We start from the raw sequence: 25,538 nt of genomic DNA, 5'->3' as shown, positions 1-25,538 counted from the left end.
GTTTGAAGATACTTTCGTTATCATTTTGTTGTGTTATCATTTTTGCCATGATGGTTTTTTCTCATCTACTAAGGATAGGAAAAAATAGTGAAAAAAGGAAAGTAGGGGGCATTGAGTTATTGGAAGGGAACAAGATAAAATAGAGAGGGGAAGGGATAAGAGTGAGCTTGTTTTCTGCAGCCAAAACTAGGCATGTCCTTGCTAGTGAGCTGTCCAAATCCATTATCTTCTACTGCCAGAAAGGCAGCCTACAGGACACACACGCACACACACCTAATTCTCCCTGGCAATGTTTAGCGGTTGATATTGTCATTGTACAGCCGTAGCATGGACTGCTATATGACTGCACAGTGTTATGCTTGTTGGAGTGTTGTTCTGTGCCATAACATAGGCAGGCATAACTAATGATTGCTGACAGTCAACGCAGACACTGAGACAGTGTCATGAGATAATGTGCTTTCTGACCACACTGCGTAATTTACAACTAAAGCTATTGTGCAAAGTTCTCCACTCTTTAACAACATAAAAGATTAAAATCATCATTTTTTTCATCATCACCACATTGCAGACTCAATAGAACCTAGTCATGTGCATCTTTTTGCTGAATTATGTCTCCATCATTCTCCTCTTAGACGCATGACGGCATTTTCAAACAAACGTGAGGTGAACACACATCAAAGTGTGCTATTGGATCACAGATCAAGTAGATTTTTGTTTTCTCAGAGGGGCAATTTGTTGTACAGCCAGCAGATCTGACAATCACACACACAATAAACCATAAATGCAGTGCACATTATAAGATGACATTGAGTAACTTAAAGGCAGCAGGGTCAAATGAGATTTTAAGCCTACAGATCCTGGACCTGGGAAGATTGTATCTGCATCCAGACAGAGCTAGCATGAAGTTCTTGGACAGGGGGCAGCTAAGATCAGCCTGAATTGATTGAGCCTTCTACAAAGTCATAGAATTCAACAGATGAAGAAGGTCATTCATGGTTGTGACTTCAATTTTGCAGCACACTTTGATGATACCTCGTAGTCTGTTCCTATTATTGAGGGTAAGTAACCCATACCAGCTGACAAAGGAGAATGTGAGGACTGATTCAAACAACGCAGGAATAAAACACTTCCATGAAGGTATTGTATGTGGTAAATGGACTGCACTTGTATAGTGCTTTTCTAGTCAGAGCGATCACTCAAAGCAATTTTACACTAAGGATCATCATTCATCCATTCACACACACATTCATGGCCGATACACGTTGCCAGTAAACCGTTCATACGACCTATATTGCAGCATTGGGGGCATTTGGGGTTAAGCATCTTGCCAAAAGATGACATGTAGACTGCTGTGGTCAGGGATCAGTGGGCAATCACTCTACCAACTGAGCCGCAGCAGACCCCACTGCCGACGTTAAAACTTCAAAATTTCAGATAAGAGTACATGTGCTGATTGGTGTGTGGGCTGAAATGGTGTTTCTATCTTAAACAAAACAATTCAAGGTGAGCAAAAGTATTCAAAAGTTTTATTTGCAGAGTATTTTCAATTGAAAAGACAGTGTGGTGGCGAAACTCACAAGGAGTTTGTTCAAAGTGTCTGACGAAGTAAGAAGAAATAAATGACCAGACAGAGGAAATCAGACTGAAAAAGTAACCTGTGCCCTAGCCAACATGGTCTCACAGAAATCCGTGAAATAGCCACGGATTTCGCTTAACTCAAAATCCGTGGAATAGCCACGGATTTCGCTTAACTCAAAATCCGTGGAATAGCCACGGAATCGCTCAAATATCCGTGAAACTGACACGGATTTCGCTACAATGCAAGTTAATGACAGTCATATTTTTCTGGCGAGATCTTCACCACAAAGTGATTATGTACATTCACTGAGTGAAGATTTAGAAAATAAAACATATATTTCTCGCTATTAATGTGATCAAAATCCATTTTTATGCAGAGACTAAGTCAAAATATTGATTTTTCACTAAAAATGAGAGAACTGTCCGCCATGTTTTTTGTTCTGACTGCTGGGACCTTGAAAGTCACGTGACTTGGAACAAACCAATAGCCACGGGATATGACTGTCATTAACTTGCATTGTAGCGAAATCCGTGTCAGTTTCACAGAAATTTGAGGAAATCAGACTGAAAAAGGAACTCTGCCCTAGCCTAAAAGTGAGAGGTGTGTAAGGGGTCATGAGCAGAACTGGTTTAGATCATTTCTGTGGTTCGGTGTGTGGGTGCAGCTGTCTGGCTGTAAGGTCAGATGCATGCATGAACAGTGGAAAATGACTGAGGGCCATATTAATGTCAAGTGAAATTCACTGAACAGCGGAGTTCTATCAAGTAGTAGAGTCTTCAGCTCGACCATATAAGGGAATGATAATACATAGATACACAGAATACAAAGCTTGTCATTACAATTCACACTGCAGCCATCGAAAACTTGAAGGTCAGCTTGTCATCAATTACAGTGCCAATATATTTGTACTGCATCACAGATTCAGCGTGGTCATTAATCAATACAGGAGAGATGTCTGTAGGATTATTATTACAATTATTTTCATCTCATTGGTTTTGGATGCATTCATGTCCGATGGCTTGTACCAGTCTTTGAATTCTGTAGCTACAGGGCCATCATCAGGGCCAGCATTGCTGGGAAGAGACACTATGTCAGAATCATCAGTATATTTAGTGATAGCATTAGCATACAAATCATGTAAAAGAGGTGTCAGGACGCACCCCTCGGGCAATCAGGCGGATGAGAAAAGAATGTCATCTAAAACTGCATTAACTTTCACACATTGTGACCTTTCAGTTAACAAATCCATCAACCAACATATTAGGCCAGGATCAATGTTGTGAATGCTCTCGAACCATTCTGCTCAAATGTGAGGCTGTATACAATTAAAAGCTCAGGAGAAATCAATAAAAAGTAGTCTTGCAAAAGATTATGCTAGGTGTGACAGAATCATGTTAAATAGGGTGCCCATTGCATTAGTGTAGCACACACCTGCTTCACCTGTAAGCAAATTGGAGCAGGTCCAGATTTGCCTGAACTGTGTTCAGAACCACATCCTTTAAAAAACCCACATATCTTTATTGATTTTTAAACTTCAAAATTTGTACAAAAATGTTCTGTTACATCTTTCAAGTCTTCAAACAACTTCCCTCCCTCCCCCCGACCCTGAACATGGAGCTATCAGTTTATGAGAACAATACTATACTTTGATCCTTTGGAAAATAAAAAAATAAAAAACACAAAAAGCAATATGTACAGTATACCTGTATATCATCTGCTGAAAGTGGACACATATTCAACTGAAATAAATGGGAGAGAGTGAAAGTGGAAAGAAAAAAGAAGAAAAAAATGTGTGTATTACTCTTAAGCTGTTTTGGGACCTCTGTCTCCACATACTACCATTGTGTTTTATCACCAGTTCTACTCAACCATGACTCAGCACTTTTCCTACTATTTCACCTTCACCATACCTCTTTAAGCCACCTTTGCAGTTTAACATCAGCTCTAACATTTTGCATACATTATTGGTATTGTTCAACTTTTCAATGACATTCAAATTAATTCCACCTAATCCCCATTTTCCAACTACCCCTACTACTTTAACTTCTTATGTAACATTTAAGCCACCATTGAGCTGATGTGGTGTAGCAACAGCTCTTTAGTTAACTTAAAATATTCTGTTTTTTATGCATTATCGGTGTTATTCAACTTTTCATTGCATTCACATTCAACCAATCCTACTTTTCAAACAATTCCTATTTCAAATTCATCCTGCTAGCATGGCAGTGTAGCTATTCAGCATAAACAATTATTTCTGCTACTTCACTGTGCTGAACAGTGTTCAGTGAAAAAAACAAAAACAAATAATCAATCTTCTTCTCAGCAGTTTTAATGTGGCATGGTCAGATAAAAGGTTATCAATCTTTTGGATGGACTCTATTGAGACCATCTCACTCGATTGCACACATGCATGCATACACACACTAACACATGCAATTATGTCCAAGAAATATGACATGTCAGAGTTAATCTGACAGCCCAGCCCAGAGCTGTAATGAAGGTTTAAATTGCATGTTACACCATGCTGTAATCTGACACCTTGTCAATTAGACATTAGTCCTAGGCATGCCTGTGACCAATCACAGCCATTTATTTTTATTTTTATGTACAGTTGGGCACAGACCCATGTAGAGCATGTGGAAAACGAGGTGAACAAAGAACACACAATGACACTGATTTAGACACCTTAACATAAATTTGAAAGTTTTAAGGTATATTAAGTTATGAATGAGAGGATGATAAAGTTTTATTTTCTGCAGCCCTACAGTATTTGAACGCACCAACATGGTCTCACAGAAATCCGTGAAATAGCCACGGATTTGCTTAACTCAAAATCCGTGGAATAGCCACGGAACCACTCCAATTTCTGTGAAACTGACACGGATTTCGCTACAATGCAAGTTAATGACAGTCATATCCCGTGGCTATTCCATGGATTACATGGTTTGTGTCCAAGTCACGTGACTTTCAATGTTCCGGCGGTCAGAACAAGAAACATGGCGAACAGTTATCTCATTTTTAGTGAAAAAGAAAATCAATATTTTGACTTAGTTTCTGCATAAAAATGGATTTTGACTACATTTTTAGCGAGAAATATATGTTTTATTTTCTAAATATTCACTCAGTGAATGTACATAATCACTTTGTGGTGAAGATCTCGCCAGAAAAAGACGATCTGCTGTGTTTTATTTTGAAATCTCCCTGATCCTCTGTGTATTTAACGGATCAAACCTTCGCCCATTGCATGCCTTGTGTCTGAGGTTGATTTGCTGATCAACATATCATTCTGTTGCATCGGGAGACACTAATGTAATGCTTAACTATTGTTAAGCAAATCCGTGGCTATTTCACGGATTCCTGTGAGACCAGGTTGGTCACACAGCTGTGCTCTGAGTTTGCCATGATGTTAGACCACTGTTATTCTGCCATTACCTTTAAAATAATACTGAAATGACCGTTTTAGTGCAGTAACAGCCAGCTTTAACTATTTTGTGAAGCAGACCTACTTTGTTACATTTATGACATAAAAGTCTAAGCACAAAATACACCTACTAGCATTTTTTCTGGGACAATTGACAGTGGATACAATGGATTTACTAGTATTTTAACTTGGTGAAGAGTTATTTAAACTCTGTTCTGCAGTTTCTATAAGTTGCTTCACATGAAAAAGACAGTTAGGCCATAAATCTTCATATTATTTGCTACAATCATGAGACGTAGGCCTCACTAGGCTATATCTTCTGTGGGCATGATTGTCAGTGGCACTGTTATGTTGGAGGCTGGTAATAAATATACTTCTCTTCTTTGTATTGTGTGTGTGTATGTGTGTGTGTGTGTGTGTGTGTGGGTGGATGCGCGTCAAAGAGAGCTAAAAATGTCAGGCTGGGGTTTGTGTAAGGTGTTGTTAGGTGTAACTGTTGTTGTTTATGAGTGCTGTCAGGCTGCACTGTTTTGATAGTGATGTACTGCACTCTAAGACCTAAACAAACAGACAAGTACATGGAAGTTGGTATTTGTTTATCAAGGTCAATCTGTGTAGTTTCCTGTTCTGAAACAAAAGTTGGAAAATGCAAAAAACTTTTTTAAAATGGTTTTTGCCACTCAATTTGAAAAAGAAAAAAAAAAACAATGAAATTCAAGGCTTTTTTCAGTAAATGGTATTTTGTGTAAGAAAATGCTTTCAAGTAAAATGTTTTAGTTATGTATACAATTTATGTGTTATATTTAAAATAAATAAATACATTTTAAAATGAAAGTTAACCTGGAGCCCTGTTGAGCGGCATGTGTCATGATATTGTTCATTTTCATTCATAGATTTTAAATACAATCTCAATTAATTGATTTAACCTCTAAAATGTTCTATTCACCTATGAATTAAACATATAGACACTTACATTTTGTGTCGGTACACTCTATGCTCAATTTCAAGGCATACACTTCCTTTATGTAGATTTATCTCTGCCCTTATGTCTTTATTTTTACTGCGTAAAGCGTTTCGTCCTTTTTCAGTTTCTATCACACACCTTTCATTGTTGTTACATGTTTGTCATTAGCCACCAGTCTGATAAAACACTGTTTAACACACTGCTGCTCTTGGTTCCAGACATTGTTCCTCCTTTTTGCTATCTATCCTTAATCTCCTCACCTCTCTTCCTTCTTCACTTCCAGCAGACAGACGGGCTGTGTCTCCACTCTGTGGGCAGCTGGTAGAACTACAGTGTACCAGTAAAATGGAACAAAGGGCATTTAGAGGACACATAATGTTTTAGCATGTTATTAGTTCATGTATCATTGTAAGCAGTCATATGAATGAATATAAGTTGAAGTGGAACAGAGACTGGGCAAGAAAAAGAATAGCTTTAATCTATACTATACTAATGTAATGTAGCTATAGTATAGTAGCTCTCTTCCAACCTGGTCTCACAGAAATCCGTGAAATAGCCACGGATTTCGCTTAATTCAAAATCCGTGGAATAGCCACGGAATCGCTCAAATTTCCGTGAAACTGACACGGATTTCGCTACAATGCAAGTTAAAGACAGTTAATAAGTTTTCCTATTGGTTTGTTCCAAATCACGTGACTTTCAAGGTTCCGGCGGTCAGAACAAAAAACATGGCGGACAGTTCTCTCATTTTTAGTGAAAAAATTAACATTTTGACTTTGTTTCTGCATAAAAATGGATTTTGATCACATTTCTAGCGAGAAATATATGTTTTATTTTCTAAATATTCACTCAGTGAATGTACATAATCACTTTGTGGTGAAGATCTCGCCGCTGACGAGAAATAACATGTTGTAATAGCGGTAGATACAGTTTAAGCTGTTTTCTAGTTACACTTTGGCTTGAAAACGACCAACTCTGTAAACACGACATGCTGACAGTGGAGAAATTGGGTTGTTTCTTATGTGTCCAGAGTAAATAACATGGCTAACTGCAACTCACCCAAAGATTTGACCTAGTGATATCCCAGAGCTATAAAGAATAAAGGAGACAGCACATGGGCAACACCTTGCATAGGTAATAAACTTATTGTGAAGGGGCTTGATCTCAACGATAAAAAGTTTCCTAGTTTTGACAGGAATACTGGCAAAGGCCGAGCCATTTTAATGGTCTGCATTCAGTTGGTTTATTATTCAAAGATAGATTCAAGAGAAAGCAGCTGCAACTCCAAATGTTGATGCTTCTTTTTTAAAGAGGATCTAAGTAAACTGCTGAAAAGGTAACACTGAAACTGTTGACTCCAAAACTTGGATAGTTAAATATATGTTGACTGGACAAGAGTAGCATGTCAAATTCAAAATGGTCATAATAGAAAGTAAATTTCACTCAGTCAAGCAAAACATTAAAATCTAATATTTAATATTAATGTATTTTGCAAGAATGAGAAGAGACATGCAGCTGATCCTACTCCCAACCTTTACTAGTAGATATATTTAGTGTTTAAAGATCATACTAGTGATAATAGTGCATGCCTGAAAGCTTGAAAGAGGCAGAGACATTTAAAACCACTCTATTTTCCTCTAAATGCTTCAATGTTGATTAGAATTTATAATGCCAAAGAACAGCATAAGCAACAAACTGATGTTTCAGTTTTCAAAACTATCCCAAGTCAAGGTCCACTTAGCATTTTCTAGAGCTTACAACTGTATCGGCACGTCATGGAGATGAATGTGCTGACCGCAGTCTGCTCATTGGGTCATTTGTTTTCACTAGGAGCACTCGGTGGTTTTTACAGCACAGCTTTATGGGGGCGTGGTAAGAGGACACAGAGTAGTGTTTGAGGTGGGACCAGTTGGAAGGAAAAAAACAAGCACAACTCTTCTCTCACTTTACATGAAGAACACAAAAGATGAGCGAGGCAACAGCGAAGCCGTGGATGCACCTGTCTCTTTGCTCCACACTGCATGCATTTTTGTGTCTACTTGTACTTTCTACATAGTGAGGACCAGCACAATTCTTTTACCAACTGAGTAACAGATAATACCTATTTTTAATGAACATTCTGTTATTGGGGGCTACACGGTGGTTAGCGCTCTCGCCTCACAGCTAGAGGGTCGCCGGTTCGCCTCCCGCCTGCGGCTCTTCTGTGTGGAGTTTGCATGTTCTCCCCGTGTCAGCGTGGGTTCTCACCGGGTACTCCGGCTTCCTCCCACAGTCCAAAAAACATGCACTTAGGTTTAATTGGTGACTCTAAATTGCCCATAGGTGTGAATGAGAGTGTGATTGTCAGCCCTGCGATAGTCTGGCGTCCTGTCCAGGGTGTACCCCGCCTCTCGCCCAATGACAGCTGGGATAGGCTCCAGCCCCCCGAATGCGGATAAGCGGTTAATGGTAATGAATGAATGAAAAGGATTCTGTTATTGCCTACCGAATCATTTCTTGCCTCAAATGTTTAAGAAACAGTTTTAGTGTACTGTTTAGCTGTAATATGAGGACGTTTTTGACCTGGTCGCCATGTTTGCCTGCAAAAATAGACCAAGCGCAAAAAAACCCAGAGGAGCAGTACCCAAAACAACAAACAAGACGATTCTATGAGCCCCAATCTTACCCTGCACAGAAAAGGAATTTAACAAAACGAGAGAATTCTTACCTACTTCAACTTAAAACAGGAGAATAATGTGTACAAAAGAAAAGGGTAACTCACTCTGTTGCTGCTCTCACAAGTTGCATTGGTTATAGTGCTGAAAATACTGAAGTATACCTTTACACTTATACTTAAATACTCAATGGCAGTGGTTCTGTTGGTAGAGCGGTCACCCACAGATCGAGGGGTCGATCCCTGACCGCGGCAGCCTATGTGTTGGAGTATCCTTGGGCAAGATACTGAACCCCAAATGTATGTAAGAGGAGACTTGTGGGTACCCATAGGGCCCATTTTTATTGAAATATCTTCCCCACAAGATATCATAACGTGAGTGGTTCCAATGGAATCCTTCTATCGCCTAGTTTCATATAACATCAGTATATTTTTTATGGCCCGCTACCGACTCTTAGAGGGGAAAAATTGCAGATTGCAGAATTACAGTATCTCTGTATTTCTTTGACCTCCGCATTCAAGTTCAGCTTTTAGGATTTCATCCATAGGACAGATGTATATTAGAAACATACTCACACACATAAACACACATTGTGTGTTTCTTATGTGTCCGTGTGTTCTTTGAGTGTGTATTTTTGAGTTTGAGTACTATATTTTGCCTTCCATTACCACTATCCACGTCTTTGATAACACCCCATTTACAACTCAGGGCAAAATCAGCACACAACCACACGATAACAGCCAATCTGAAGGACAGGGAAGTGGAAGCAGTTTGCAGTCAGATGAGGACATGGACTAAAAAGAGCCATGTGGGATGGTCAACAGCAACTCCTGCAGCCAAATAAATGAGGCGTACACTGTACGACTTCATGTTTGGCAGGGATTAGGTGTTATTGGCAGTGGAAGCAGCTTTTGTGTAATAGTACCACACTCTTTCTGCTACTACTACAACCCCAATTGAAAAGTTAAGATGCTGTGTGAAACTGGACTAAATCAGGATGCCATAATTTCCCAATCATTTTTGTATTTTATATATTTAACAACAGTACAGTAATACAATTTCAGAATACAGATAACAGACAAAGGATGGGGCAAACTTCATCACTTTGTGAAAATCTGCAAGGACAAATAATCCAACAGTTTTAGAACATTTCTCAAGGCATAATTGGATTCGATAAATCATCACCTACAATCCATAACACAATTAAAAGTCACAGAATCCAGAGAAATCTCTGCAAGTTAAGGCAAAAACAATGGATGAAACGATTCAATACAGGGACTCAGGCTATTTGTATATCCCATTGGAAAAACAATCCAAAATGACACAATGGTTATACACAGAAAAAAATCACCAAAACAGGCAGGCAAAATACAGGCATGTGCTCACAGGGGAGACAAAGACAATTGACAAGGGGTAGGAGGAAACACAGGGTATAACAAGGGGAAGCCTGATTACAAATGAGACACAGGTGTGTGGGGAAAGAGGAAGTAAATCGTTACACAACATACAAGAACCAAAGCTACAAAATAAAACAGGAAGTACACACAAAAGACAAGCAGACTATTACAATGGATGCCCGTGACCTTCGATCCCTCAGGTGGCACTGCATTAAAAACCCACATTAGACTTAGACTGTTATTGTAATCTCTGCATATGCATGACTCATAAATACATACATACATAGAGGGGAACAAACTTTTGTTACACAGGGACCACAGTGCTGGTGGTGGGGTCCTTCATGATGCTGAGGGCTTTTCTTGTGCACCTTGAATCATAGATGGCCTGGATGGATGGGAGAGCAGTTCTTATGATTTTTTTTAGCTGTCTTTACTATCAGCTGTAGGGATTTGCTGTCAGATGCCTTGCGATTCTCGTGCCAGATGGTGATGCTGCAGGAAGTGGAGATACTGCTGGGCCTTCATGGACAGCTTAGAGACATGCAAGCACCAGGAGAGATCCTCTAATTATATTACAGACAATACTACATGTGTTGAACACGCTTTGGGAAACCAGACAGATTGTTGCTGCATCTACGAATACAAGCTAAGATTCTACCATGCAATGCAAAACCCATTAGACTGACCTGTTTGCCATTGGAGATATGTGCATCAGGAAGTGCAAAATAAGGCAAGGAAGACTGTTGATGTGTTTAAAGATATGATAAATGAACATTTAGTTTCTCTCATTAGAATCAAGTGTCTGGTGTCCAAGGTGCTGCAAGATGACATACTTGGTATTACTGTTTGAAACCACTTAGTGGGGCCTTGGATTCTTTCATTCCTATATGTAATTGTTTTATTCTTAAACTGACCTCTGTAATTTCCAGCAACTTTGAAACTGTAACACTTAGTTTTGAAATGCATCTTGTGCGATCGAATCACATGTGCTTATCGGTAAATACAAGTATAAACAGGGTCCAAGACGGACCGTGATCAGATCTCTCAAACCACTTGCAGAGGTGGTCTAGGACTCATTTGACCACATTTATTTTGTAGTGTAAACGCCAATGCATCCTGATGCTTCCCGTACAAGGACGTAACAGGATAAGATGTCATCATCACGGGCTGTTTGATGGTCATTTTGGTAACAGGTCACATCGAAACCAGATGTCTAATCTCGACTGGGAAGAAGATTCAGTCCAGTGAAAAACTGACGACTCATATCATTACTACTTCAACTGGGGACTCCAGTTGTTATTGTTATCCGATGTTATAATGTGAATGGGAAAATTTCGGCTTTTAGCACTAGTGGCGTAGGCAGTAATGAAATCCGAACACAAATGGTCAGATGGACAACCTTGGAGACGCGTGAAATACACAACTGTGATAATTTAACATAAAATATGGCTAACATGTATCTATGTTCCTGCCCTTTCTCACACAGAGGCGTCCATCCTTTCCTATGATGGCAGCATGTACATGAAGGTGGTGATGCCAAACATCATGCACACTGAAGCTGAGGATGTCTCCCTTCGTTTCCGCTCCCAGCGGGCCTATGGCCTTCTCATGGCCACCACCTCCCGAGACTCAGCCGACACGCTCAGGCTGGAGTTGGACGGGGGTCGCGTTAAACTCACTGTCAACCTAGGTATCGTATGCCCTGCCCCCCACCCCCACCCCATCTGCCTCCACACCTCCACCTCCACCGTAAGACAGTTCACCATTGATTGGTGACCTCTCCTCTCCTTTCACTTATCTTTTTGTCTTTTCATCAGTTACTAATCACTATGATCCTCTAAAGGTTTCTACCAACTTTAGATTTGTTTTTAATTTATGCATGGGTGTTAATGCAGTTGGTTCACACAGCTAACCATGAACTGCTGAATATAGCTTTTTACTGCATAATATCTTAGGTTACACATTGTAACTTGTGTTATTTTAATGGTAAACATGTTTGGCCCATCTTTGAAACACAAACCATAGTCATATCCATATTCTTGTTTACGGAACTTTTGAGACAGTCACAGCACAATATGCAGAATATAGATTATAATGTAGAGAAAAGGCTTTAAAGTCTGGTCTCACTCTCATAACATTTTAAAAAATGCTGAGGCTTTCTAAGCAGTGACTTTCACCAAGTATGCCCACTGATCCTCAGACTGATGTCCTGTTGACTGATCATCACTGAACAGGACATTAGAAGAAACTTTTCTTGACTTTCTCAATAACCTAATTTCTCTGTCTGACATCAAGTTATTTCTGTTTCACCTTCCTGTTCTACTGGTTGGTTGTTTTGTTTTTTTCTTTGCTAATGATGGTGTCTTTTCTGAAAGTCTATGCCTTTTTCAGTTCTTTGTTTTTATGTTTACCCGTCAACTCCATTTCCCATCATGCTTTGTGAAAAGATGGTATTCACCCCTTCAAAGGCCTTAAGCCTGCGGCCCGTCAGGCGAACAGCCCGAGAACAGAGCCCAGCAAAACCTACAGCTGGCTGCGACCCCAAGTACTACCAATCAGAATTTGTAAATCCTAAAAACTGAGTCACATACCTCAATTTATAGCTTGCATATACAACATGTTAATTAAAAATCATAAGATTAATGGCAATATTAGCAGATGTTAGCTGGTTTTGCCAAGCTACAACATATTCATTGATTATATGAATACATGTAAATCCAGATTTCAGTCAAAATGTTCATGTTGTGCAGCTCTAAATGGTCAGAGATTATATGATATCTTAACCTATGGAACTTATACAGAAAGTTTGTAAAAGTGTAAATATTTTTACATCTATCTGATCTAGAATAGTGACACATGTAGGCATAGGATAGAACTCCAGATCTCACGGTTGGGGTTCCTGTGCCTCTGCATGGTGCTGGTGCTGATTGGATCGTGGCTGTTTGCTCCCACTTTTCTGTTGCGGTTGACGACACATGATACCACCAGCCACATGGTGACCAACCCTCACTGTCTTTACAACTGCAACTACAGCAGTTAATCTGGCCTCAGTGACACTTAAGATTCTCATTGGCGATCACACCATTGTCTTACAAATTCAACCTTTTTGCTGTTTTAATAGCAAATCAGTTTGTATTTCTTCCATGGCTCTAACATGGATGGCTGGATGGCTGCAACCACTCTGCTGGTGCAAAGGCTTCAGAGCCAGAGACTCCAATTTTTCTAATCCGAATATTCAAACCTAAAGTGTAAACCATTGGTGTTGGGTTGGAAAACTCATGTAGCTGGTACTCCAAGTGGCCATTTTACTGTAAATACTGTGCCTAAACAATTAATAAATTTAAACTGGTACTATGGGTAATGGAGAGCACAAGCTCTAATGCAGCTTTTTACAATCAGCACATTTCTATGGCAAATCCATGCATTATCTTATTTACTATTAAAGTTTTGTTTTTTTGAAAATCTTTAAAATATATATATATAGAATGGTAATTTAGCAAAAAGTTAAGTATGAATTCTAAATGTATAAAATGGCTGCCTTTCTGCATGTGTACGTCCCCGGAAGGGTGGACTTTTTGTTTTTGGATGTCTGCAGCAGTAACCTTGAAGGATGCAATTTCATCTGTCATTTATTCTTCCCCATCTAGACTGTATCAGGATAAACTGTAACTCCAGTAAGTTAACACTCAAGTTTCATTTTGCTTTCTATGTTGATGGTATATTAATGTTGTTTTCTTTTAAAAGGAAATGTTTGTTTGTTTTTTTTCAAATGTAAGTCCTGCGCCGCCCTCCACTTTCTCTTTGTTCAGTCGGTTGGACCACCAACAGAAGTAGTGCAGTCATATCAAATTAGTGGTGATTTCTTTTAATATTTGAATCAACCACTTTATGAGTACACGTCCCCATTATATATTTGCTACCAAAAATATTCTCATACTCATACCATTTTGCCCTGTATACCGTAGTCATAGTGTTATACACATATATATTTTGTATTATACTTTGCCACAGTTTTTAGGTAAGTGCCTATTAATCACCTTTTATGAGAAGTTATGACATTAAGTGAGATGAAGCACAGGTTAGTTTTAGTTGAGTGCTACTTAGGTTCATTATCCAACCTCTGAGGCTACATCAAGTCCAAAAAGAGTGATTGTCAACAAATATCTTTTATACTGTAACACCTTTGGTCCCAGTAACTGACACACTTAATAAGTAAAGTCTAATGACATTTAGGTGTAAATGGGCACCACTGTCCAGCTCACCATTTAACCTTAAACCTAATCCCATTTTAAATCCTGCAGAACATCCTTATTCTAAGACAAACATGTAACATAAGTCCTTCCAGTAATGGATAATTGGTGTAAATAATATATTTATTTCATTAAATTGCACTAAAAAAATGGTGAGTAGTGCATGCAGTAGTTACTTCCTTCATGCTTCAAGAACCCACATCATTCCATTAGATCAAAAATATCTACCAGAATGTAAGTGCAGTTGTTTAGATGGCTGTTGAATTCAGGTGAAAAGGCAACATACACTATGAATATAGCCAAAGTAATTTTATTAAAACAGCCTATATGTGAATGTAATTACTGCAAGATAATTTTATCCCAGCTGTAAAGCTTTGTTCTTAGTAACATGGCTAAAACAATACAGATGCAACACCAGTGACATGATGCTATTGTCAATATGATCCTAATTAGAGAATAGCAGAGAAGAAGAAGCATAATGTGGACACATTCTTGAGGAAATTAAGGGAAAGTTTAACATTCATTTGACATGATTCCATATATAAGTTAATCATCTCGATCATACAGTTATGTCGAGACTATTGTTTATGACTACTTAGTATATTAATATTGAATATGGGTATGGCTAAACTGACCACCAATGCATCAATTGTTCCAACCCATAGACCTTATGTTAATTTAGCTTTAATCTTTATGTTCATATAGTTTTGAAAACGTTTTTCTTTCTGAACTAAATAAATGTTAAAACTGAAACCATGGGAAAATCTAATAGTAAGAAATGTATGTCAGGTGGACTTTTCAGTTATAACATCTACTGTAACAGAATGTTAAAATGTCCCAGACAAGAGTTCTTTTGATTCTTGAGGGCACTAAAATACAGCAAAGCAGAAAAAAGCAGCCCGATCTCTTCAATCTGCAAACAAATAACACGACTTTAGACCTTCAAATTACGTGCAATGCATACACCAAAGTTGAATTTTGCGTGCATATGACACGACAGTTTCCACATGTTTATGGAGTGTTTACGGAGTGAGGGAGGGGAGGTGGATGGGTCATTTTACAGTCTAACCTGAGGTCTAACCCTAACCCATACCCTTGATCTAACCCTAACCTTTTACTGTCTAACCCTAGGTCCAACCCTATCCCTAACCCCTTACTGTCTAACCCTAGGTCCAACCCTATCCCTAACCCTTTACTGTCTAACCCTAGGTCCAACCCTATCCCTAACCCTTTACTGTCTAACCTTAGGTCCAACCCTAACCCTAACCCTTTACTGTCTAACCCTAACCCTTTACTGACTAAACCTAGGTCCAACCCTATCCCTAACCCTTTACTGTCGAACTCTGGGTCCTACTCTAACCGCAACCCTAACACTTAACAAGGACGTTTTTGCCCTATACCTAAAGAAGTGATTTTGTAGATAAATTTGATTTTGATGGAAATTCAACAAAACTGCAACAAACCCTACGATCTCCTACAACCGGTAGGGTCGCTATTTTTATAAATGCTCCTGTGTGTATCATATGCATGCAAAATTGGATTTCGGTGTATGCATTGCATGTAAAAGTTAAAGTTTAAAGTCATGTTATTTGTACAGATTGATGAGACCACGTTGGGGAAAAAAAGGTATAAAGAGAGAAAGACAGAAATGAAAGCATAGAAGGAAGGGAAGTGAAAGTTATTTATTCTATAAACCTATGATAAGTAAAGGCTATTTTTCTTATTATGGTTGCCTGTTCTCCGTTCAAACTATTTGAGAGCCATGAATCTCTTCTGCAGCATCGTGGTCAGGTGTATTCTATGAGCATTACAGATGTCCAGTATCTTGTATTTTTTCTCTGTGTATTTCACTGAGTAAACCAAACCTTTGTTTCCCAAAGGTATAAGAATTAGTTTGAAAACTGCATTAAAAGACATTGTTAAGCTACTAAGCTGCTTGAAGAATCTGCCAATGATTACAGGTGACAGGTGGGAAAACAAAGGTTTGGTTTCAGGCTCAGAATGTCTTTAACTTTGTGATTGACCATTGTTCTCAGGCAAGGGACCAGAGACCCTGTATGCCGGGCAAAAGCTCAATGATAATGAATGGCATACAGTGCGAGTGGTGCGCCGTGGCAAAACCTACAAGCTAACTGTTGACGATGATGTAGCAGAAGGTACTTACCTGCATCAACTCGGTTCATGCTTGAAGAAATTGTCAGTGGTGTAATACCATGCTGTGGTGTGTTTCCTTAGGGAATGATAGAATAAGTATGTCATTCTGCTACAAAGAAAGCATATAGATATGTAACCTTTAGTGACAGTTTGCATCCATCTAATACTGTTAATGTAATTTTCTCCTTAAATCAGCCCTTTTGTGTTAGTGTCAGACAGTGTTCTCTTTTCTTTTCGTTTTTTGTCTTTCTTTTCAACCCATCCCCTTCACCCTCCCCGTCTTCAGGCCAAATGGTGGGCGACCACACTCGCCTGGAGTTCCATAACATCGAAACAGGCATCATGACAGAACGTCGATTTGTTTCCAGCATACCCTCCAGCTTCATTGGTCATCTGCAGAGCCTTAGGTACTCAGAACACTTACTTTTACTTTACTTTTTGAATGTACGTTTAATTTCTTACTAATAACTGTTTTCACATTAGCAATAGTGAAGAACTTTGAGCAATCAAAGAGCCAGATATTTTCTTTAGTAGTTACCGAATCATAGTGTCATGGTTTTGTTGGATCTGTGCTCATCCAATGGGTAAAACCAGCCTGTTCTCCCATCAAAAACGTCAATATAGGTCGTGTGTACAGGCAGCGAAAAATGAGTGACATTGGCGTATTTCACCGCCATATCGCTGTCGTAGTAGCGATTGACGGCAAAGCAAATTTAAAAAGGCGGATTTCAGCATTCGGTAGGAGGCTTAGGTGAGGCTTTTAATTTAAGCACAGTGTTTAAGTAAGTTACGTGAATCACGCTTTTGAACGTAACTTACGTTATTTTACGGAACTTACGTAACTACTTCACTTTCGGCATTACATACATTTATTTACTGTTTAAACTGTCTTTTATAACACCTTACCAGTAAGTTTACGTACGTGTGTGCTGTTTTTAAAATGTGCCATTGTACTGCGTGCCGCGATACGTACATATGTGCCATAATTTGTGGTACTGACACACGACCTCTTCTGCCGTTTATGTTGGAGAACTTGCTGGGTAAAACACAAGATAAAATCAGTGTCAGTTTAAACATGCTTGATCAGACAGTATTTTCTAGCTTATTGTGTATTTCTTCTGCCCCAAAAAGTCAATGTTTTCATCTGTTTTTTTTTATCAGGAAGCGAACAATACATTAACTAGACATTTATTTAGTGAAGGGTCTCCCATATTCAAAGTTTCGATTCTTTACTTTCAATTATCCTTGACCTATGTCGGTTCAGTAGACACTAGTAGGGCCTTATGTTTAATCGGAGTATATATAACTTCAAGGCCTGTTCCTGTCCTGTCCTCAGATTTAACGGCATGCTCTACATCGACCTGTGCAAGAATGGTGACATTGATTATTGCGAGCTCAATGCCCGCTTTGGGATTCGTTCTATTATCGCCGACCCTGTCACCTTCAAATCCAAGAGCAGCTATCTGAGCCTGGCCACCCTGCAGGCCTACGCATCCATGCACCTCTTCTTCCAGTTCAAGACCACCTCACCAGACGGCTTCATAATCTTCAACTCTGGAGATGGCAATGATTTTATTGCTGTAGAACTGGTTAAAGGGTAAGTTTTAGTTTGAAAGGATGCCTGCCAGCTTTTTTATAAATGAAAATGTGATGGTTTCATAGTAGCACTATTTGTTTACCAATGTAAAGCTCTTATACATGTTACAGTTCATTGTTTGCTTCATGCTATTTTACTGTTGTGGTTCACTCTCACTGCTCTCTTAGCATCATGCCTTTCAGTAAGAAGGATCTTAAAATCCACTCTACCTGCTCAGCTGCAAACAACAAAAAAAACATTTATCTGATGGAAAATGAATGTTGCTGTGAAACTACTGCATGTGTAAATAACAGAGGTGCACTGATATTTCGCTCTTGCAATCAACCTATTGGCAAATAAGTTGGCATACACCAATAGCAGTGACCAATGTTTATCTGATGTGCTGCATCAGTTATGCTGTTGGACTTTCCCCTACTTTTATCCCACCCCTCCTGAAGAAGAGAACGAAATTGATGGCGTCATATTTGAGTCAAAAGTCGCGCGAGCAATAACACATCTGCACGTAAATTATTTCATGTCACGCGCGCAGATTTCAACTGCCGCGCGCACTTGTTTGATCTTCGCGCACATATTCAGCAACCGAGTGAAGCAGATTCAGGTGCGCGCAAGTAAACAAACAACAGCAACATGCACAACAACTCTCTTTCTCTCTCCCCCGTGCTCGCTCGCGGTGGAGCTCTGCTCGCGGTGAAGCTCTGCTCGCGCGGAGCGAGGACTTTTGACACAGTGGGGGCGGAGACCAAGGCTGACCCCAGGCCTCTTATGATTGGTCATTTTTCCAGCCCTCCATGTGGGTGCCTTTTCAGTTTTCTGCTGACAGCTGGTAGCGGCGGCATCATCTAAACAACAACAACGGTTGTTTCATGACGTTCACGACCACAACTCTACGCTTCATCACTGGTAATAAAAAGGTTAAAAAACGCTGTTTCTTGTTTCTAAATGATCATACAGTAGTTAAAGTGTTAGATCCATGGGTTTGCCGTGACACGGAACAGAGACCTGCAGTCCAGCGGTGCAGGCTGTCTCTCTGAAGCAGAGGATGGCGGCCGTCTTAATTTACGTCACTCTTCTCAGACAGCCCACAAAAATCGGGAGACTTTCTGATCATATCCTTGTCCAGTTTTCTTTTTTTTTTTTATGTTTTGATCCGGCCTGTGCTTGGATCAGGCCTTTATTGATTCATTGATTCTTAAGTATTTCTGACTGCTATGTTTTTTTTAATTTTACATCATTAATTGTGATGGTTATTTACCGTATTTCCTCAATAAGTAGCCGGTCTCATATAGCTAATGGCTAATGGCTAAATGTTTACATGAACAAATAAAGGCCGGAACAGCACTTTTTAACCTTTTTATTACCAGTGATGAAGCGTAGAGTTGTGGTTGTGGACGTCATGAAACAACCGTTGTTGTTGTTTACATGATGCCGCCGCTACCAGCTATCAGCAGTAAACTTAAAAGGCACCCACATGGAGGGCTGGAAAATGACCAATCATAAGATGCCTGGGGTCAGCCTTGGTCTCCGCCCCCAATGTGAGTAAGTCCTTGGTTCGAGGGAGCAGAGCTCCACCGCAAGCGAGCACAGGAGAGAGAGAGGGTGTTGTTATGCGTGTTGCTGTTGTTTTTTACTCGCTCACACCTACCTCTGCTTCACTCGGTTGCTGAATATGTGCGCGAAGATCAAACAAGTGCGTGCGGCAGTTGAAATCTGCACGCGTGACATTAAATAATTTGCAGATGTGTTGTCGCTTGCGCAACTTTTGACTCAAATATGACGCCATGGAAATTGTTTTATTTACCAATAATTTGCACGGCACACCTTTGATTTCAGCTCAGACTTTACTGCATTTGCTTTCATTTCCAGGCACACTTTTTCTCCTCTCTGTGGCTTTGTGTGTGTGTGTGTGTGTGTGTGTGTGTGTGTGTCTCCAGAAGAAGGCATTAAAGCACTTGAGGGCAGTCTACTAAATTACTGTTGCTCTAGTTGAAAAAAAACTGCATGCAGGCTGAAATTCAACCATTATGTTCTGTTGGGAGATGCAAAGGACAAGTTAAGACTTAAGGGGCTATAACAAAGGAATTGGTAAAACTATCTTATTACAGGGTGAAAATTATTCTGGTTTTCCCTCTGATATCTTCTGGCTGCTTTGCTTCGACTTTCAGTGATTTGCAAAGTTACAGGGTCAAAGAGTCCGCTAACAGCTATTTAGAAACTGCAATAATATTGTAAAGTAACATTAACTTAAAACGAGTGCAACTACAAAATTCAATACATCACATCACATAACATCACAGGGGAAACACTGCATTTGAAATGCTCATGAAGGGACCCTGGTAGACCCTTGGTAAAGACTTGCAGCTGAAGGCAGATGGGACTGAAGGGGAATCTAGGATTGGAAAGGCCCGAGGCAGTAAGGCAAGGCAGGCCGAGTAGGGCAGATGGAACGGAGACTTAAGCTGAGGTAGGGGATTCAAACAATCGATATTTACAAACTGTTGATTTCTTCCCATGAAGCCGACATGAAGCTCAAAGACAGACTGGGGGGCTTGATGCATCAATTAACATGCGGTTAATAACAGGATAACTGTGTGATTTAAACAGCTGTGTCAGGATTCAGATGGGGAATCAAGAGCACATCCGAATAACTTGCAGTGATTTGGTTTTATTGAAAAAACAGGACAGTCCAGAAGGAGAAAGTCCAGGTACAGGTAGGGTTTTTTAACAGGCAGGAAGAGTACTTCAAAAAACAGGCAGGATACTAAACCAAACAAAAACTTTCAAAATCACTCTCATATAAACTTTAACTAAACTCTAGTTTCGCTCACAACATGCGGTACACACTGTGACGATCTGACAAACTAAACTGAAAAGACAGGTTTCAAATACTCACACTGATTGTCACAAATGAGAGACAGGTGAAACAGAGAAAATGGCGGGAAAAGAACAAAGGCAGGACGTACCAAACAAGGACATGGGCGAGGCCCGGGCACATGACTAAAACACATGGCTGTATAAGCAAAACAAAGTCCAGAACCGTCATAACTCGGACAATTTGTTTTGTCTCCCTCTATCTGTCAAAGAGGGAATCCAGACAGTCTGTGCAGATTAAGCCTCACTTAACCAGACGGAAGACAGTGTGTCAGTGTGGATTGGATGATAGAACATAATATGCACTGCTCACATATTGTTCACGTCTTATATCGCTTTTGCACCACTTGGTGCTTGGGCCTTAATAATTACCTTTGAATATAAATGAGGGAAGTAAAAACACTATCCTTAAGAGGCCAATGACAACAAGTGGTTGAAGACAAACATGCTCTGCGGACGTAGTTGAAAATAGGTGTGGAGCTGCTCAATGTGGATAGGGATACCGATTTCAAAATGGGGTAACAATCAGCCATCTACGCTGCAAGGATCATATCAAGATGTATGCAAGGAATGAGCGAGAAATCGTCTCACTGATCCACACCGCCAGGATCTACAGCAACGAGATAGGCATGTCATTCAAATGAGACGAGTGCGGTTGGATGGTATCAAAAAGAGGGAGAGGTCAGAACGGGAGACGTTCAGGACAGCTACATATCCCTTGATCCCACAGGCAAATGCCAATCATTAGGAGGCTGCAAGGAAGTCAACCAAAGCAAAATGCCTTCAGAAGGTCCTGAAAGTCTTGAAAAATCAGCTGAATGGCAAGAACAAGATCCGAGCCATCAACATGTACACACTACCAGTCATCAGATACCCAGCTGGCATCATAAACTGGCCAAAAGAGGAGCCACAGATATCAAGACAGGAACGCTCCTCACCATGCATGGAGGATTTCACCTCAACTCCAGCAAGTGGAAATAAGGAGGCAGAGGACTAGTGAGTGTCAAAGCCACTTTCCAGGATGAGACATCAAAGATCTGAATACATCAAGTGAATGCCTCAAACCTGACAAAGGTGAAAAGGACAATGAAGAGCAAGCAGCAGCATGGAAGGACAAGCTCCTACATGGTATGTTCTAACATCAGATAGAGGAAGTGGCTCACATCAAGAAGAACTACCAATACCTAGAGAATGCTGGACTGTGCAACGATGCCCCTGAGACAGTTCAGAACACAATAACAGGGTGTAAGATGCAAGATGGAACAGTGTACATGGAGAGGCACAACAACAAAGCTGGGATAATGTACAGGAACACATGCACCCAGTATTATTATAACCCAAATCCAGATGGAACATATCACTAAAGTTGGTTGAGAACAGCACTAAGATCCGGTGGGATTCGGATTCTAGACTGACAAACAGTTTCTGGCTAACCAACCAAACATCGTGGTGGTCGACAAACAGCAGAAGAGAGCAGTGATAGCGGATGTTGTGATACCAGCTGATAACAACATCAGGAAGAAGGAACACAAAAAGATTAAGGAGTACCAAGGGTTGAAGGAACAGCTGGCAGTGATATGGAAGGTCAAAACTGAAGTGACCCCCATGGTAAAAGAGAGCTGGGGGCTGTGACCCCCAAACTGGGAGAGTCCAAGAGATCCTGCAGTCCTGGGAACAGCTAAGACTCCAAGGCCTCTGTCTTTCTCTTTTTTATTTTGTATTAATACTACAGTACCACTTGTTGCTTATTTGTTGTGTTTTTTAATTTTGTTCATTTATATATTAATTCCTCTGGCTTTTATCTCCATGCCCATTTATTCGTTTGTTTTTTTTGCTCTTGTTATAACTTGTATGTAGTTTCTTTTTGTACTGCATCAGCAAACCTATTATTTCTCTTTTTCCAATCTTTCTGTCTTTCTTTACATGTGACTGAGGCAGGCCAACAAACGTCAGTCATGCAACACGTGCACGTACAAACAAGTAACTTGCATCACATTACAACCACGTACTGTACATACTGTATAAGACCCAATTATCTCCCTCTGATAATCACCCACATTTCACCTCCAACTCCAATATCACCACTCTTCCTTATAACACGTGCCTAACATGTCGCACTGTGGTCTGTTGGTGAGATAGTCAATAGGCCATGCAGTCAGGGGGCCATTTACTCCTGCTCCCTCCAGCTTCCCCCTCAGCAGTAATGGCTGTATGGTGTTGTAGGTGTTGGAGAAGTCAAAGAACATGACCCTTACAGCACTCCCTGAGTTCTCCTGGTGAGAGAGGAGGTGATCTGTGCAGCAGGTAGATGACAGCATCCTCCACAGGATCCAGGAGGAGGAACCATTGTTGGGCTCACCAATGCTCTGAGGTGGTTCAATATGAGCCTCTCCATCGTCTTCATCAAACATTGCTTAATGAAAGTGAGGATGCAATTAATATACCATGATGACCTGCAAGCTTAGAAGAATGTCCCTATTGCAGAACCTGTAAAGCACCAGACGTGGGTATCAAAATACAGTTAGGGAGGTGGCTACCTGGGTCTGGTTGAGTGTACTGTGTGTGTTCCTACACAGCTGCTAGGGATGCACAGGAGGGGGGCATCAGGTTTTGTATTACAGTAGCCAGGTCAATAGGTGAGATAGAAGTTTAATCTTCCCAAAGACAAGGCCCACCTGGCCCGACAGAAGTTGAGTCGTTCAGTCCACACCACTGTAATCAGGGACAAAGCGTCGTAGAAGTAGATGAACCCTAGGAACTGAGTCAGTCCATGGCATAGGCAGTATGGGTGAATAGTATGGGGGCCATCCACCCATAGAGCTGCCCCAAATGAAGGAAGTTCAGTCAGACAACTCACTTTATGCAGCATGTGTTTGTTGCAACAGTAGAACATGTTAGAATTGGCGTCTAGGATCCGACCTCATCACTCCTCAAGGCAGTTACATGACGTATTGAGGAGTGATGTAGTAGAAAAAAGACGTTGGAGCCTATGGGTGGATGCTGGGTGGTGGTGCGGCTGAGAAAGCAAGTTGCAATACAGATACAGCAGTGGCAGCAGCATTGGCAGGCAGAGGGAGAGCTGAGGATTGTTCTCATCTTAAATAGACGGCCAGATTGGATAGAGGGTGTGTTCTGGTGGAGGATGTATGAGGAGTGGGGCATGTCATGTGTATGGCAGCACATCTCGAGTTGCCTGCCTGATCTAGCTCGCAGGTGCCACTCCATTCTATTTTTCATTAAAATTTTTATTTTGGGAAAAGAAAATGACAAGAAAAGAACCCACAAAACACCATCATTACATAGCATCTTTGCCCCCAGCATCACCCTCTCCCCCCAAACCGCCCATAATTTAACTTTGAAGAAGAGGAGGAAAACACGAAAAAAACAAAGGTAACGTAATGATGAATCAATAGTTTATCTTATGCATAGCAGGTAGTTACTGTTGAAACAGAGTGCATCTAGCTGAGTATGGACGATAATAACCTTCACTACATCAATAAATAGCTAGCTATTTAACATGAGTTAACATCTCATATTGATTAAGGAAAGTTACCATGACCATTCAGGTGTTTGAGTGAAAACCCTCAACATATTTTTTTACGAAATACAGAGTTTTTTTTAAGGTGAGCTGCACAGTTAGCTTACTTACTTACAATAGTAACATTTGCTAATTTAACAAAAATAGCTGGAGTTAACGTCAGTTACTCCCACCTTGAATTTATATGGGAAAGTCGGAGAGCCTGTTCAGGGGAATAACCTACCACATAACTTTGAGAAATACACTGAATAAGTAATTTACTGTCTGCCTAAAGAGACCAGGCATATTACATCTTGGGCTAGTTAGCCCTGCTTCTAATGGTAAATTAGCATTGTTTTCCTTTTCCATTTCGCTTTTTTAAGCCTGTGTATTTTTAATTATTTGGGCATGATATTACTCACTTTTTTTGTTTTAGAATGTTACAGTCTGTGTTCAGCAGCTTTCTTTAAACACCCGATGGTCTCATAAACTCTTCTTCTCTCTTCAGATGCATTTCTAAAATATTTTAGTCCCAACCCTGGAATTCCTGGGCCACCTGCAGCACATTGTTAGCCTGGGTATACCCAGACTGCCTTGCGCGCTCGAATTTAATTTCGAACTGCGGCGGAGTCTGGACACTAGAGGGATTTCTTAGCCCTGTTTTAGGGATCCAATCACAGAGCGGGGAGGGACGGCGAGACGATGACGCGTACTACTCGGCACTTGGAAGCTTTCCGGATCCAACATGGCTGCTGCAGACACAAAACTCTCTTTAGCTGTAGATGGTGTTTTAAATAGTTAAGAGCGAAAGTTGAAAGACGAAAGGTCTCTCGGCGGCTCCGCTGTCCCGCCGAGACCATCGGTCCCTGCCGGTGATCTGGCTCCGAGCCGGGGGACAGCGGGGCCGCCGAGAGGCCCGCAGCAGCTTGTTTATCGACCATAAAATCAGTGGATGTGTGTGGCAGAATGACATGAGGGGGAATAAAGCGTGAAAATAAATAATCTTGCAGAAAGTGAGAACTGGAGAAGCAAAGCAGCAAACAACACTCTCACAGACCTCACACAACAAACATCCATTTCTGTTGCTCTACTACGTCATCTGGTATAACTGATCTGATTGGCTAAGAGCTACCTACA

The 25,538-nt window shown here is 40.4% G+C and overlaps 1 protein-coding gene across 1 annotated transcript in view; it reads left to right on the top strand.

The window, feature by feature from the left end:
* Positions 1-25,538, top strand: part of nrxn3a (neurexin 3a) — a 181,127-nt gene that overhangs the window by 111,386 nt on the left and 44,203 nt on the right. Inside the window, exons 9-13 of the mRNA XM_059352887.1 lie at positions 11,502-11,705; positions 13,663-13,689; positions 16,302-16,421; positions 16,706-16,826; positions 17,756-18,016. Coding sequence (XP_059208870.1) covers positions 11,502-11,705; positions 13,663-13,689; positions 16,302-16,421; positions 16,706-16,826; positions 17,756-18,016 — 733 coding nt within the window. The remainder of the gene's footprint in view (positions 1-11,501; positions 11,706-13,662; positions 13,690-16,301; positions 16,422-16,705; positions 16,827-17,755; positions 18,017-25,538) is intronic.

The sequence above is a fragment of the Centropristis striata genome, chromosome 16 (assembly GCF_030273125.1).
Source record: "Centropristis striata isolate RG_2023a ecotype Rhode Island chromosome 16, C.striata_1.0, whole genome shotgun sequence".
NCBI lineage: Eukaryota > Metazoa > Chordata > Actinopteri > Perciformes > Serranidae > Centropristis > Centropristis striata.
Note: the sequence above shows the minus strand (reverse complement) of the source record. Positions and strands in the feature narration are given on the sequence as shown.